This window comes from Trichoplusia ni, chromosome 5 (assembly GCF_003590095.1).
Source record: "Trichoplusia ni isolate ovarian cell line Hi5 chromosome 5, tn1, whole genome shotgun sequence".
In the NCBI taxonomy this organism is placed as follows: domain Eukaryota; kingdom Metazoa; phylum Arthropoda; class Insecta; order Lepidoptera; family Noctuidae; genus Trichoplusia; species Trichoplusia ni.
In genome coordinates, this window is record NC_039482.1 from 12,911,880 (window position 1) to 12,926,651 (window position 14,772).

At 35.2% G+C, this 14,772-nt stretch overlaps 1 protein-coding gene across 1 annotated transcript in view; it reads left to right on the forward strand.

Moving 5' to 3' along the window:
• The window catches only part of LOC113494558 (fizzy-related protein homolog), a 42,624-nt gene that overhangs the window by 17,175 nt on the left and 10,677 nt on the right, over positions 1–14,772 (forward strand). The window contains exons 2-3 of the mRNA XM_026872949.1: positions 884–1,149; positions 14,043–14,276. Of these exons, the coding sequence (XP_026728750.1) occupies positions 884–1,149; positions 14,043–14,276 (500 nt within the window). The remainder of the gene's footprint in view (positions 1–883; positions 1,150–14,042; positions 14,277–14,772) is intronic.

Below are 14,772 nucleotides of genomic sequence, written 5' to 3' on the forward strand. Positions count from 1 at the left end.
TGAGTGCTATGAGTAGTTATATAAGAAAAAAAAATCGGGTTTCTTTTGAGACACATGATTTTTCAAATATTTGATGAGCGGTAGTCTTTTTTTTTCAAGGAAAAGGTCATTGCCTTACAGCGTGTATAAGCTGGTACATTATTTATTATAATAATATGTACAGCAAATATAATTAATAAGTAATTTACAAATGAAACTTTTGTTGGTGTCTGTTTCATCGTAATTCTATTATTACTGTAATGAGGTTTACCTCATTTATTTATGAGCTCTACAATTACAAGTACTTATAATCTTTTGCATGTTTGTACCAATAAATCAGTTTCAAGGAAATGTATTGCTGTTTTCAATTTTAATTATTTTTCCAAATGTTATGAATACAATGTCCGTGCTTGTTTGTTCTATTTACCCCTACTAAAATACCCAAAACGAATACAATAGTATTTTCCTGACTATTTAAATGTCTATAAACAAAACAACAATTCACAGCTAATATTTGCTTTAGTCGAATTAGCTTATTTTTTACGTCACCATTATGTTATCTTGTATTTGTTATTGTATTTTGAAAATGGTTAATGCTGCTTTAAGTTATTAAAGAAATATATTGCTACGTTATTATTTATTGAACTGAAAACCATAATATTGTTACACAAAATTATTTTAAATCATGCCAATTAATTAAGGATAAATCTTAAAATTTATTGTTTAACGTCATTTAATATTATTATACATATGTAATATTTGCTCGTACTGCTACATAATTTGTCAACTAAATTTTAAAACCAAAAGAGTATGTTTTGCCCGTTCCATCCTATGCAAACTTACTGAAAGCTTGTAAAACAAGATAAAATCATATTTTTAACAGTTTTATTTTTATTTATTCCAGCAATACACAGAGGAACAGAAAATCAGCCAGCAAAGAAAGCCCGAGGCGACGGAGGCGGCGATAACAGCAGCGGGGGTCGGGATCAACACGCGTACAACTGTCTCCTGCAGAACGAACTCCTTGGAGCACAGATCGAAGAGGTCCGAGGTCCTGCAGCCACCTGCGCTGACGGCAACAAGGCCAGCTTAGGAGCCACGCAGACCCCGAAATCCTCACAGGCGTATCTACCCGTGTACAGATTCAATGCCCAGAGTCATAATGCTGCGGTAAGTTCCTCTTTTATTATTAGGTACTTGCCTTGGCGATTGTTTAAACGTAAAGAGCTCATGTTTAATTAGTTTTGCAAGCTTACTTCAGTCATATTTGAATATCAGAAAGCATCTAGCATCCAGACTTTAGAAATTAAGTTTTTCGCCTGTAGGCTTCTCGGTTCCGGGAATAATTTAGAAAAGTATTAAGGAAAATGTGTTAAAGAGCATTCGGGCAAATTTTTGTTTTCTTTTTAAAGAGGAAATGAGTTTGTTTCGGAGATAACGGAACTGATAATGTTTACAAGCAAAGACATAAAATCTGTCTGCTTATGGTACTAACGCTCGCCTTGTGCCAAATAGAGTGTGTTGACGTACGTTAAGTACTGCTTGGCTCTGGTATGTTACGAGCTTGTTTCGATACGATGGGATTTACTATACCTGTACAGGTTTATGTATTAAAGGCTTTTGTATATCTTTATAGTACAGATATTCCTTTATTTGATTGGAATATTTCGCCTGGCATGGCTACAGTTATCGGACATTCCAGAAGGTTCTATAGCGATATCTAGCTTAGTATTCAATTGACTCGTATACATTGATGATGTGATATGGCTAGCCGCCAGAACGTTCTGGGCTATTGACCTAGCTATATCCTTGCAATTACATTTGACATCTTCCCCTTCGTTTGTTTTAGTATTTTCATAAAATGAACTAAACGGAACTTTTCCCTCAAATATCTATTGAGTAATCTTTGAAACATAGACACGGTGACGTTCTTCAAATTAGTGAATGGTACAATTGTTCGCTGGAGCGTGAGTTGTTATAATGCGTATCGTAACAACGGCCGCGGCAAGAAGTGCAGCGTCACGATCATTTCCAATATCTGGATGCGATTTGTTTGAAACAAGGAATACAGTGCAATGGTCTTTTGCGCAAGAGTTTGTGACATCCGTGGGATTGTGGGAAATAGTCCATATCGATCTCGATGTTGCTGGCTGGTTGTTATAACAAATAAGAGACAAAAAATCTTGCTCGCTTGTACTTTTGTATCATATTAACAGGGGCTGAATAATGTAGTCGTATTGATAGAGTTGAGCAGACTGATTAACTGCATACCTACATATATTCGGGAGGTTTTCAGTCAGTGCAAGTTTGACAAATCCCCACGCCTTGCCTTCTTCAGCGTGGGTAGAAATCCAGCTTTTATACCGTAAAAAAAATGGTATTGGCAAATAAAATTTAGAACGACAAACAAATTATCCTTTTATTAGATTTCTGTCATTACCTCAATAAAAACGTAATAACAATAAAATGTTCGTGCAGTAAACTCAGGTCTCACATCAAATGCGTTACACAAAAAAGGTATATGCATGTCTAATTAGCATCTTTTATCTCACTGTGTTGAATGTATGGGTATGCGATATGTCTGCATGTTAGCCTGTGTCTAATTGCATCAGAACTTTATTCGCCAATGAAACGCGTTTTTGGTGGATTCAAGCGTAATTGGTAATTCGTTTTGTTTTTTGTGCAGTTGTCTTTTGTCTGGTCTGGCTACCCATCTAGATATTTCCCAGGCTGACTTTAATCCATGACTAAACTTTGCATGTACTGTGTCTGTATCTTAAAATACTCGAAGTATGAAAGCTTCGCATTGATGCGTTCACAATACTTTTTTTTTGAAGTGACTAAGAAATATGTTTGAATCTTTCTCTTTATAAAATTAGCGTGATTATTGTGTTGGAAATTATTTGAGGTGTAAGGTATATTTTGAGTGCCCAAATTGAGCCTTTTATGTCCTGACAATATTTATGGTCACGTCACAGTGATGTATTTGAACATATCTTGATTCGATGAGTTATTTAGACGGCGATTGGCGCGTATTGTCAAAATGCATTTGGTTTATTGCACAATAAAAGCGAGTTCTTAATTTGATTTTATATTTATTGCCGTTTTTTTTAGCGGCTTTGGGTATCGGATATGTTAATGACAGTTTCGTTTCTTTTTGTTAGTTTTTTTAGGACACGAAAACTTTCTGAAAATTATTTTTAAATGCTTGTTATGATTGTTTAATGGCTTCGTGCTCGACGTAGATTTTAATATAAAAAGTATAATATTTTTAATAACCCTTTTATAATATGCGATATGATAAATATACTTTTTATTCAAATATTAACACAGGTATAAAAAACGAGCATCTTTTAGTGGCGTCTCCTATGGTTCAAATATTCATTTACGTCGTATAAACATCGTATCAAAAGCTCAAGAACATTTTATTACCGTGGACCATTTGCAAGGCCCCAAAATTTGACACTTTGAAAATAAACACAATTATTTTTACCCGATCGTTTAACTCTGGCTTTGGCAAATTGAATTTGGCCATAATATATCGCCGCGTAATGTCGCGTAAAGTTGAGATCTAATGTGATCAAAACACTGTTGTGACAGACTTTTAGCTGTTAGCACCCATTTAAAATATAAAATTAATTAAAGTCAGAAACATCGATTTTTATTAGAGGGTAAAATGACATTTGGCCAATTGGAATTCGTGTTGTTTCCCAAAAGTATGAATCGATACCTCGGTTTATTTTTTTATTACAATTTTTGCTCGAATTTCGCGTAATATCAATAAAATACAAACGCATTAGTATCTTCGGTTTTATGCGTTGATATTTAGTTTAAAGATTTTGGTATTTGATTACGTGCGGTTGCTATATCGGACCGTGCCACTATTTGGATCTAAACTCAGATAGAATAATTTATTTCTTGAAGAAAATTGCATTGAACTATTTCTTGTATAATGGACAATAGGAATTTTATCCTGATTTAAAACTATACCAAAACTAAATAAAATAATGACATTATCAGAATTGAGAAATAATCCTATTTATTTATTCAAATCCCGGGTCTTATGTTATTTATTACCATCAAACCATTTAATCAGCACTTTGGACGATTACTGTAAATACATTTGCTGTTAATCTTTAGATTAATGAAAAAAATGCCTTTCGATGACTCGATATTTGCCCAATTTGCTCACTCATTAAAATCTCAGCTATTGAAAGATCCACGATTGATTGACATGCCTGATAATGGATTTCAAGACCACTAAATGTCAGACAACACAATATGTCTGAATTATAAACAGTGTATAGTTTTTAATACATTTTTTTCTAAAGCACCGATGCAATTAGTTTTTATTAGTATCGATAAATATTAATTTGGAAGGATGATCAAGCTACAAATTTTATAAACAGCTACTGTGATACTGCCAAGAACAGGTATCTTGAGATTTATAAATTAAATATTATTAAACAAGTCCAGTAGATCATCTTAAGCCTGCAGCTACATCTTCGGTTCCTAGGTATATTTTTGAGAAATTCTATTCAATATATTGTAGCTACAATCTGTTTTAAAACTAGCGAAAAGTCCACGTTATAAACTTGAATGGTGACTTAATTTATTTTACACAACATGTAATGACAATGCAACATAAATCGCTGAATCGAAGCGGTCTTATTGTAATACGATTAGCGTATCGAATATCACTCCATTCTTGTAGTTTGCGTCAAACGTGTCATACAACGTACACGTAATCATTTCAAACTTAAACGAATATCTGTTTGATTTGATGAATTTATAAAAAGTTGTGTTGCACTGTAATCTTTGACTCCACAAATGTCGTTTTTTGCTGCCGGTCTATTAATTAGTTTTATTCATCTATCAACGAATGCTTTTAAGCCGTTTTATCACATCAGAAGTGTTGTATAATAGTGATTTTTGATTTCGTCTCCAATATTGCATATATTTCTACCAAATACGCACCAAATGATATGTATATTGTCGATAAAGAACATTAGAATCATTATAAGTGTTTGTAGATTAAATAAATTACGAAAAGCATTAAATACATTATTGATCGTGGAGATGGCTGCGATGCAAAATGTCACGAAATAATCTTGTGCTCTTTGTGTGGCAATTATCACTGGAATGGACATTTAGCGTATGAGTGACAACGGGGATATGCTAATCGGCAACACCTAACTTTTTGCACATTTTTTTATTCTCTTTCTACTAAATGCAAATGTTATTTAGAGACTTTTTTAAATATTTATCCTTCTGCAGCGTTTTTACCGGCCATTACATTAGCTATACAATGCCATTGTTTTTTTGTTTGCAACTATTTTTATTTTTGTCTAATCATTGGTCTGTCTGTCTGCCTGACATCATTCTGTGACAACGACCCTAAAATAATAAATTATGAAAATTTACAACGAGACGTTTTGTTAGTTTTAAGCTTTTTTTTCTCGATTTTGGCGTAGATAAATAATGTCATGAAAATAAAATTAATATATTCTTAATGTCCATAAAAGTTTGACTGATTTTGCGCAGCCGTTTAATGAATCATAAAATTAAAAGCTTTTCCTGTAAATAATAAAAATGAAGAAAGAAGATTACGGTAACAGTTAGGTAGTATCTAATCAAATTGGATGGAGAAAAAAGGAACATGACATGTCCAAATAAAATACAATTCTTATACCTAACGTTTACCGACAAATCATAACTTCAAAACTTTTGAAAAAATCAAATTAAATTGAATTGAATTCAAACTCGTTTCAATCAGAATTACTTGACCGTTAACCTAAACTTGACCCTTGCCAGAGTTTCAGCTTATTCAATTATTAATTTCGCCGCATGGTTTTATAATAGAAGCTAATTGTTTGTGACCTCCGTTTGACATGTCGTAGAAGGCATTCAACACTCAAGTTTCAATCGAGTGCATGTATGTAATGTTTTTCTGACGCTAAGTAACACAAACTAAGTAATTGACTTGAGTTGAATCCGTAAAGTTTAACGATTATTCCAGAATTGTTGAAAGTCTCTTTTTTATTATAATCTATTGTGTTGTCTATAATGTCTATAGTGGTAAACCAATACGTTTTTGGTAATTCCCGAGTTTATACAACTTGATGGACAGCCTAACGATAGTGAAATAAAAAGCGGAAAATACGAAGCAACGATTTTAAATTCAATTCAATCTTACAGGTTCTAGTGTCAAAGGTTACCTCTCCAAAAAACAACAATTTCTACTGCCTTATCTAAATCCAGCATAAAAAACGTAATCGTGTAAACAGTTTTTTCATCCTCATGCATTAGCTGCTTGTCAGTCTGTACCGAGTGATGATGGTCATGCACGACCCGGCCGCAGCGCACGCGCAGCCCCGCTGTCAACAGGTTGAAAACTAAAAAAAGTAATACCAAAAAATTACTATCTGCTATTTAAGTGACGGACTCGATAAATTACAACATTTCGGATTATGGTATTTGGGTGGCAAAAAGTAGCGTGTGTCAAATGTTTCCACGCGACGATAAGTAGCTAATTTATTTTACAAGCGATCGAGAAATAAATATTCATCGTGTGAATTCCACGCCAATCGTGCACAATCGTGCATATCATTAGTGAAATTCGGCGACAGACAGTATCTGCACGTGGTCGACATCGAAACAACTTCATCGTCCATTCAGGAATAGGAGGAATAATCGTCTATGCTAGCCATAGATCACCGAAAAACACATTAAAAACCCCACATGAAATTCTAAATCTGTCTGGCGGCACCACCCACTGTATTATCCTTGCATTATGCACTGAATACAAATTTCGTACATAAAAAATGCATTGTTATTTTGATTCGATTCTTGATGCGTCCCCGTATAAATTTTCGTTGCTTTGCACATGTTGAATTAAATGAAGGCGGTGACTAACAAATAAAAATACTTGTTTTACTACTCATATATTTTTTGGAACTTATGGGTTTGTGCCCTAATGTTTTTGTAGTAAGGACAGATTTATTCGGAGCATTGTATAGCCTCATTGTTTTAGTTTTCTCCTATTAAAAACACAGCGTCCATCCCGGATATGAACTTATTTTACTAACAACCTTAAATACTGGAAATAATTTGTTTGTGGAGACACAGTTTAATATTTCAATAGACTTTACTCATAACTAAAACACGACGCTGCTTCGTTCTCTCGCATTCCAAGTTTGGTCTACGTTCATGCTTAGTTATACTTCCTGGGAACGAATTTCTCGATTGGAGCTGGAAATTTCACAGAGATTGCGAATGTTATAGTTACACGCGATTTAGTGTTCCTACGACCAGTATTTTGCAACACATTCTGCCGATGCTAAACTAGATCCAAGTGCCTTTATTGCGTTTCGGTCTGTAATTTTATTGCGCCTAATTTCATCATGGACAGGTCCCAGGTGTGAAAACCTCGATAGACAATAAAATGTTTAGCTATTAAATGGCAATCGATTGTTTCTGTAGCGGTCCTAAATCGATTTGTTTTACCTTACCTCTGCTAGATCTAGGATCGTACGTCATTAATTTATTTTATAGTCCATATCAATAAACAATGATGCATCCACGTTTTTTAATGATGCGATGATTCGTGTTATCTGTCGTAGTCACGACTTTAGAACGCTGGTTTCTGTTTAATTTGGGGATATAAAATTTTATGCCATTATAATACTAAAAATAATTATTATGTAGAGAGTTTAGTGACTCTAAATAAATATTATGCTTGAATTTTAAAAATGGGTGTTTCTAAAATTTTGTTAGTCCGTTTCCAGTACTCATTGTACACTTGTAAAGCAAGCATGACGTAATCGTGTCCGTCCTGTTTTCAGTTATTTTAAGACTCGTGTTCTCTAATGCAGAAGCACTTAGTATGCAGATAGGAACATCTTCAAACCTCTTCATCTGCTAAAGGCCGAACACTTAGCTCTAAAGGGAATCTGTTCATCCCATAGCTTTTGCTGACTCACCGGAATACGACAATCAATAACGACACTTCATCTTAATTTTAGTGCCAGTCAAAGCTGACAGAAAAGTTCTAAAATAAAAAAGCATGGAGATTAAATATGGTAAAACAATGTAAACTCTGCTAAGTCTCAAAGCTATGGACCCAGTCTTTAAAAAATAGCAAAAAGTCTAGACATTTTGCAATTTACAGATTATGCGCCGGCGCATTTCAATGATGCGTGCGATACTGAGGTTCGTCGATCTGATTGTATCACAACGAATCGGTTCCGTCGTGAAAACATCCTAACACTCGTCCGTGATCAAAATTTTCAACACAAATATCTCACTTGTTCCCATGAAGTATTTTTGCAGTAATGCAAAAAGTAGTTGTGGCCCAAATAAGCGTCTGGTGCAATTTTTTATACACTTACAAAAAGTAGAAATGTTTTTGATTCTACGAGTTCACGCTAAAAATAATTGATTCGTCTATCCTCGTAGCAAGAAAGAATATTTCTTTTAAATGATAAGTCAGAATTAATCACGGTCACGGAAGTTCCAGATATATATACGAGTAATATAGTCAGGTTTCGATTTATAATTCACTCGTCACTATTATTTAGTAATAAAAACTAATGTGAAATCAATTAGCCTGAACTGAACGATTGCTGCACGTTAGTTATTATTTAAAATGCTCAGATACATTTGCAAAGTAATAGTTTAAAATAGAGGACTATAAAAACATTTCTAAGTAACATCACCGCGCGATTGCGTATTTTGCTCATCAAATACTTATTATTAAGTTTTTTCAACGGACACAAGTCTTTGATTAGATACAAACTTTGGTCTAGACAGGTCATTGGCAAGGGATGAATCGTAAGTTTTGCTGTATCAGTTTGTACAAATGCATTTTTTTCTCGGTAATTTTTTATTCAACTGCATGAAATCGTTTTCTTTGTAGTTGTTTTTGGGCACACGTCGGGTGGCTGCCGTAGTGTTGTAACAATCTAGATCATGTCTTAGATTGTCCTCCCGAATTGCTGCACAGTCACGTTTCAGGATCATTGTGTGGGTGCCTTTTAATTTCCGAGACATCTCGATATGAAATTTGTTAATTATATCGCTTTATTTTTTTACAATCAACGCTCAGATGTAGATACTGGCGAACCTAAATCTAATTTCGACCATGTGTCTCCTTTTTTGTTATCAACGATACGAAAACACTGATTGACATTAGCAACAAGCTAATCATATTGCAGATGTCCAAATAGTCATCTGATACGGGACTAGTTTAGTTTTCGAACGCGACAACACTGGTGACTGACACATCACACGGCTCGACTGATGTATCATTACAATAGAATGTGCTGCGGCCGCTATTGGGTTTTTAGGTATTGTATATTGTGTATCTATGGGCTATGCCTAGGTTTGGTTTCATAGGTACGTTCGTTTGCTGCTATTGTTAGTTGAGCACAACAAAAAACAGTGTATCCTTCAGATATAAGATAAAATTGCAGCAGAAAATAAAATTTAATAACTGCCTCAATTCGAGAGTTATAAAACTGCAAAAAAGCCTTTATGTTTTTCAAACACGTTTTGCATTATTCTTAAAGGGACCAGTCTGGGTTGTCTGGCTAATGGTGCGCAAAGCGGCTCCCGTGCCACCATCAGCCATTGAACCGGTCACCAGAAGTGCCCATCCGTGTTCGCTTAGTGGTTTGTTTACAGAAACAACAAAGTCTACTGGTACCTACGCGAGGGAATTTCGCGTGAGGCCTCTACTTGGCCTTAATTTTTTTCCAAACTACATATTTACACAAAGACTTAAGTAAACAGAGGCTTTTTGCGATCGAGGCCCGGTAGGGTTACCCATGTTGACAGTGTTAAATCAATCGATTCAACGACGACTTTGGCGAGTTCCATGGTGCCTACCGTTTTAAAATCGTATTTATTTTCCTCTACTGTGATCTGTTTCTCATAATCTCCTGAATGTTTATAACCGTCTGGTGATTACATCCGATCCAACAACCAGATTGGTTTCTTATTTATAATCTGTTACTGAAATAGAACGCTGCTGTGTTTTATGGTTAGAGAAATGGTGGGCTTTGACCTGTTGTTGTAACCGTGGAAATCGAAAAGAAATACTGGTAAACCGATGTTGTAACCGCATCATAGCGTTGGCAGTTTTTTATTCGCATTCCTGGTGCATTTGACGTGCTAAGCTAAGATTACGTAATAACGGAAAGCTGAATGTTAAGATTGATTAAGTAGATATTTGTCCTTATATTTTTCAAATTAGGAAAACAATTTAAAAGTTAACGATGAATAGAGGTTTTGTGCATTAAATTAATCGATTTAGTTCCTTGTTTCTAATTTGTATGCTTCACGTATTATTGAGTGATAACTGAAACACTAAACATTAGTTTTGCCTCTGAAGTTGCACGTTCTATTTTATTGCAGCGCGTACGACGTGACCCGTTTACGGAAATGCCACAGGTCACATTTGTACTTCATTTATAGTACCAATCAATCCGATATCTGCGATCTAGTCACTGCTGGATTTCTAGCTTTTTATGCGTCTGATGTTTGAGGTTAACAAACTTGCTATTCTGATTGCTCATTCATCTTACATCATTGTGGTTTTGATAGATTGAAATTTTTCATTTACCTGTATACCCAGCTCCTGTATCATTAGATTCTATAATATAATTTAGTTTCGTTCGCCTAGATTAGTGTCCATTTATGTTTTTTTTTTTAAATATCGATTAGACGATGCGCTTTTTGCAGTCCAATTCGATTAGTTACAGTATGGTATGTCTTTTATGATCTTGAGCTAGACCAGACAGACGTCTATTGTGGACAATTGTACGATCCATTGTTATGAGGTTTTTGTCTGTTTGCTTTCAATAAGTCAATTGTGATTCAAGGAAGTGGGCGATTTAGGATCTCTTAGTTGCTTGCAACCACGAGACTAGATTCACGCCACAGAAATATTTATCGCCGTAATAATTACCTTACGTCTCTTAGTTATTTGACCACAGGTGCGTAAAGGATGTTAAGTGTGCTTTAAATATTTTTTACGTATCATTAAGTAGCCACTTCAAGTGTTGTTGACTTACAAAACGTGTAGCTTAGGTAGTTAAGTAAATGACTATTTGTTACAATATGACGTTACTATATTACCGACAATTTGGTGTGTGATTGCGTAAAAAATATCTGTAATTCGCGTAATCAAAATAACATTAGTGGTACCGAAGTTGTTAAAAAACGTTTGCTCTTTGCAATAGAAGGTAACATTAACGTTAGAGTACTTAGTCACGCACTATTTAAAGCGTACGAGTATGTAATGATTGCCGTTATTCGACTCTTTGTGAAGCTTCCATTAACCTAATCAATGCTAAAGGTTTTGAAAGCATTGATTGTTCCCGAGTCGGTGGCGAAGCCGTAAGTTAATTTGATTACCATTCACTTTGACAGTATTCTATTTCATATTTATAGAACGATGGATACATCTGGTAAGTGCGTTAAAAACTGCGTCGGTAGCGAGGTCGTTGGTACACGATTTCTATCTAACTTGCAGTCTAGACTAGACCAAACGTGATGTCAACGGAGCAGTTCTAAAATTACACTATCTATTCCCATGCATGTCGCATCTTATTCGCATCAACTGGAATAGATCTACGATTAGTGTTATCATTACAAATCACAGCTGACATACCTGTTTTTTGTATCACCAAACCTGTTGCAACTTGCTGCAGGCGATCCTCGTCTTACGTAATACGATTATATGCATCTAATTTGGAACACCAAGGTCATTATGTCGATGACCATTCGGGGGCGGGGCTTCTATTAAGTCAATATCTCCTTAAGTGGCACTTGCGAATTAATCATCGTGCAAGCTTCGATGCACTTTCAATCTTACTCCAACTGTTCCGTTAGTATTTTGATTCATTCATAAAACAACCGCTCGTTATAAGATTTGTTATTTTTGTGTGCTTCTCTTGTTCAGTATATCATTGATTGAAAACCAAAATCGGGCCGATGCAACGGTGTCGTATGCGTTATCTCGTAGTATTACATGTAAATCTTCTCTTTATCAGCGATTTATTGGGTGCGCTTGACTTTAAACATTCATGTTTATTGTCCTTGTGTGTTTGTACCACCTTATGTTTTTCGTTGACGTAGGCGTCACAGCCCAGTTGTGTTCCCATCTGAATTACATTACAGTAAAATGTGTCCGAAGTGGACGCGACATATCCTTTTGTTGTTGTTTCCTTTAACTTAAATATGTCTCCGTTCGCGCCCGAGAAACTACCAATATCTTCCTCCCACACGTCCAAATTCTATGCTGCAACAATAAAAGGATTATTATCAGCCCCAAAAAATACGCATATGGTAATGGCGACCCACGTTATGTCTCAAGAAATTTGAGTCTCTTTATGAAGGTGTTATTCATCTAGATTACTTAGGAGTCCGTAATAAAAGCGGGTTCACGGACACTGAACTGCCATGAATTTAACGAAATTCTGCACTTTTTTGCAGTAGAATACTTAGAATTTTACGCGACGTTTGTCGGTGCGAAAATTCACATTAAAAATGTCAACATAGTTGTCATTTTGGACGGCATTAAACAAATAAATGCAAGTTTTATATCTCAGTAAATAATTGTTCGCACACAGACGTTCTTGACGAATTACTGTGTTTGCTATAAGTGTAAGCGTAATGTAGCGATATTAATCTTATATCGTATTCGTTAAGACGAATGGTAGCAGTGGCAGATATATCGTCAGGTAATTTTAATTCTGGCCGTCAATAAGTCCAATCAAAATGTGTTGTAAAGGATTTATTCTTATGATTAATTGAAAGCACTTTGTGAAAAAATCGCTGACAAATCGAGACGCTATCAGACAGTTACAAGTTAAGTTTATTGCGTTTTTTTTTAAGCCTTTTTATTAGTCTGTTTCTGACAAAAGGCTTAGGTGGGCGAACTTTTCAAGGCCTTCTAAGTGTACTGCTTCAGGAGGTTGCAATTTGTTTCCGATGTTAGAGCTTTTAACATTTTCGTAAACTTTATTTTAATCGGCTCGTTCAACTCCACTCTGAGACGGCTCAATAACAGTTTTGCATAAACCAATTTGAATATTTTTGCATTTGAGTCTAAATTTACTGGGACTTGAAAAAAAGTCGTAATAAAGTCTAGGTATGCTATATTTTTTGTTGTTGGGTCATAAGCTTTTTGCGAGTTTCGTCATGCTTAATTTACAGATCTTTTACCCCACATGGCGATTGTTTCGTGTGATGCGTTTTGTATGTTATTACTTTTTTTTTGTTAAGATTAATATTCATCAAAATGTTTTGTATGCCACTAGCATGTGTTGAAATTAGCAGATTCAATTTGTCAATAGTTTTTGTATCTTCATCATCATCTATTATGCTGACTGTAAGTTCCTCTTTGTAAATGGCGTATCGTTAATGACCACTGCAACTTTATTACTTTAAACACCATCAAAATTTTATTCTCTTGTGGCGACGTTCTGTTGGCAGTTTAATTACCTTTATTTAATTGACAATGATTCGCTATTTTTTTAGGGTTTTTACAAAATCGTTATCTATTGTTGCCGTCGATTCAGTAATGAGTTTTTTTTGTACCTTGTAATGAGATGACAGCTTTTCGTAATGTCTTTGTATTGACTACCGTTTTGTTATAATATCGATACCGTCATAAAAACAGTCTTTATAGTCAGTTATTATTGCCTAATATTGGCAAACTAGTTATTAGAAAACGATTATTATAATTATAAGACATTTGATGTTGCATCTACAAAATTTGAGATTTTTTATAGCTGTGCGTTTTTTCTACATTTTGAAACATAATGCCACTTGGTTGTAATGAACAGGTTTTTAAGAATTGCTCATTTATTCACATATTAAAAGTTGCAAGTACTAGCAAATGTATTTTATTGTTAGTCGTTCTAAGAATTAAGCTTATAACTTGTATCCACGTCGTCTGTCCTGTTATCTTATATCTTTCCTTAAATGAGAAAATTTATCCAATTTACTATTCGTCTCACGCTGTGTCACGATTTCATGTGTAAATCTTCTTGCAGGAGAACATCGACCCTTCACCGTACAGTTTATCACCAATATCAGCAAAATCTGAGAAGTTACTGCGATCGCCCAGAAAGGCTACCAGGAAGATATCAAGGATCCCGTTCAAGGTGCTCGATGCGCCCGAATTGCAGGACGACTTCTATCTCAACCTGGTCGACTGGTCTGCGCAGAACGTACTCAGCGTTGGACTCGGGAGCTGCGTGTATTTGTGGAGCGCTTGTACTAGCCAGGTGAGAATATTGTAAAAACAATGAAATAGATTGTAAGGACTCACCGTTGGTCTGTTACCATTTTGAAACATGACACGATCCTTACCATCTTCAAGGATGTCGATATGTTTCGTTCTCAGCAAGGAACTGTCATTGAAGCAAGATAACAAAATATACATGCCACTAAATAATACCCATTCGAGGCAGTAAGCTTCTTGCAATAATACTCAGTTCTATACCATTTTGCGATAATTTGCACAACATTAATTCCTGAGATACTTGATTCCTAAGACGAGGAGCTCGAGGCGTTTCTAGAATCTACAGGTTAATGCCTTCGTTACCCGCACTCTAACAGCCGAGTTATTATCCAGTATACTAGGGTTCCTGATCGTGCTTCAGATAAAGTACGTCTTAGATTTGAAATCACGGCGCAAATTAATGGACCCCCTGACGGATGCATATATCGCGGCGACTTTGACACGCGCAAAATATTTGCTCTTAAGTAATGTGAATTAAA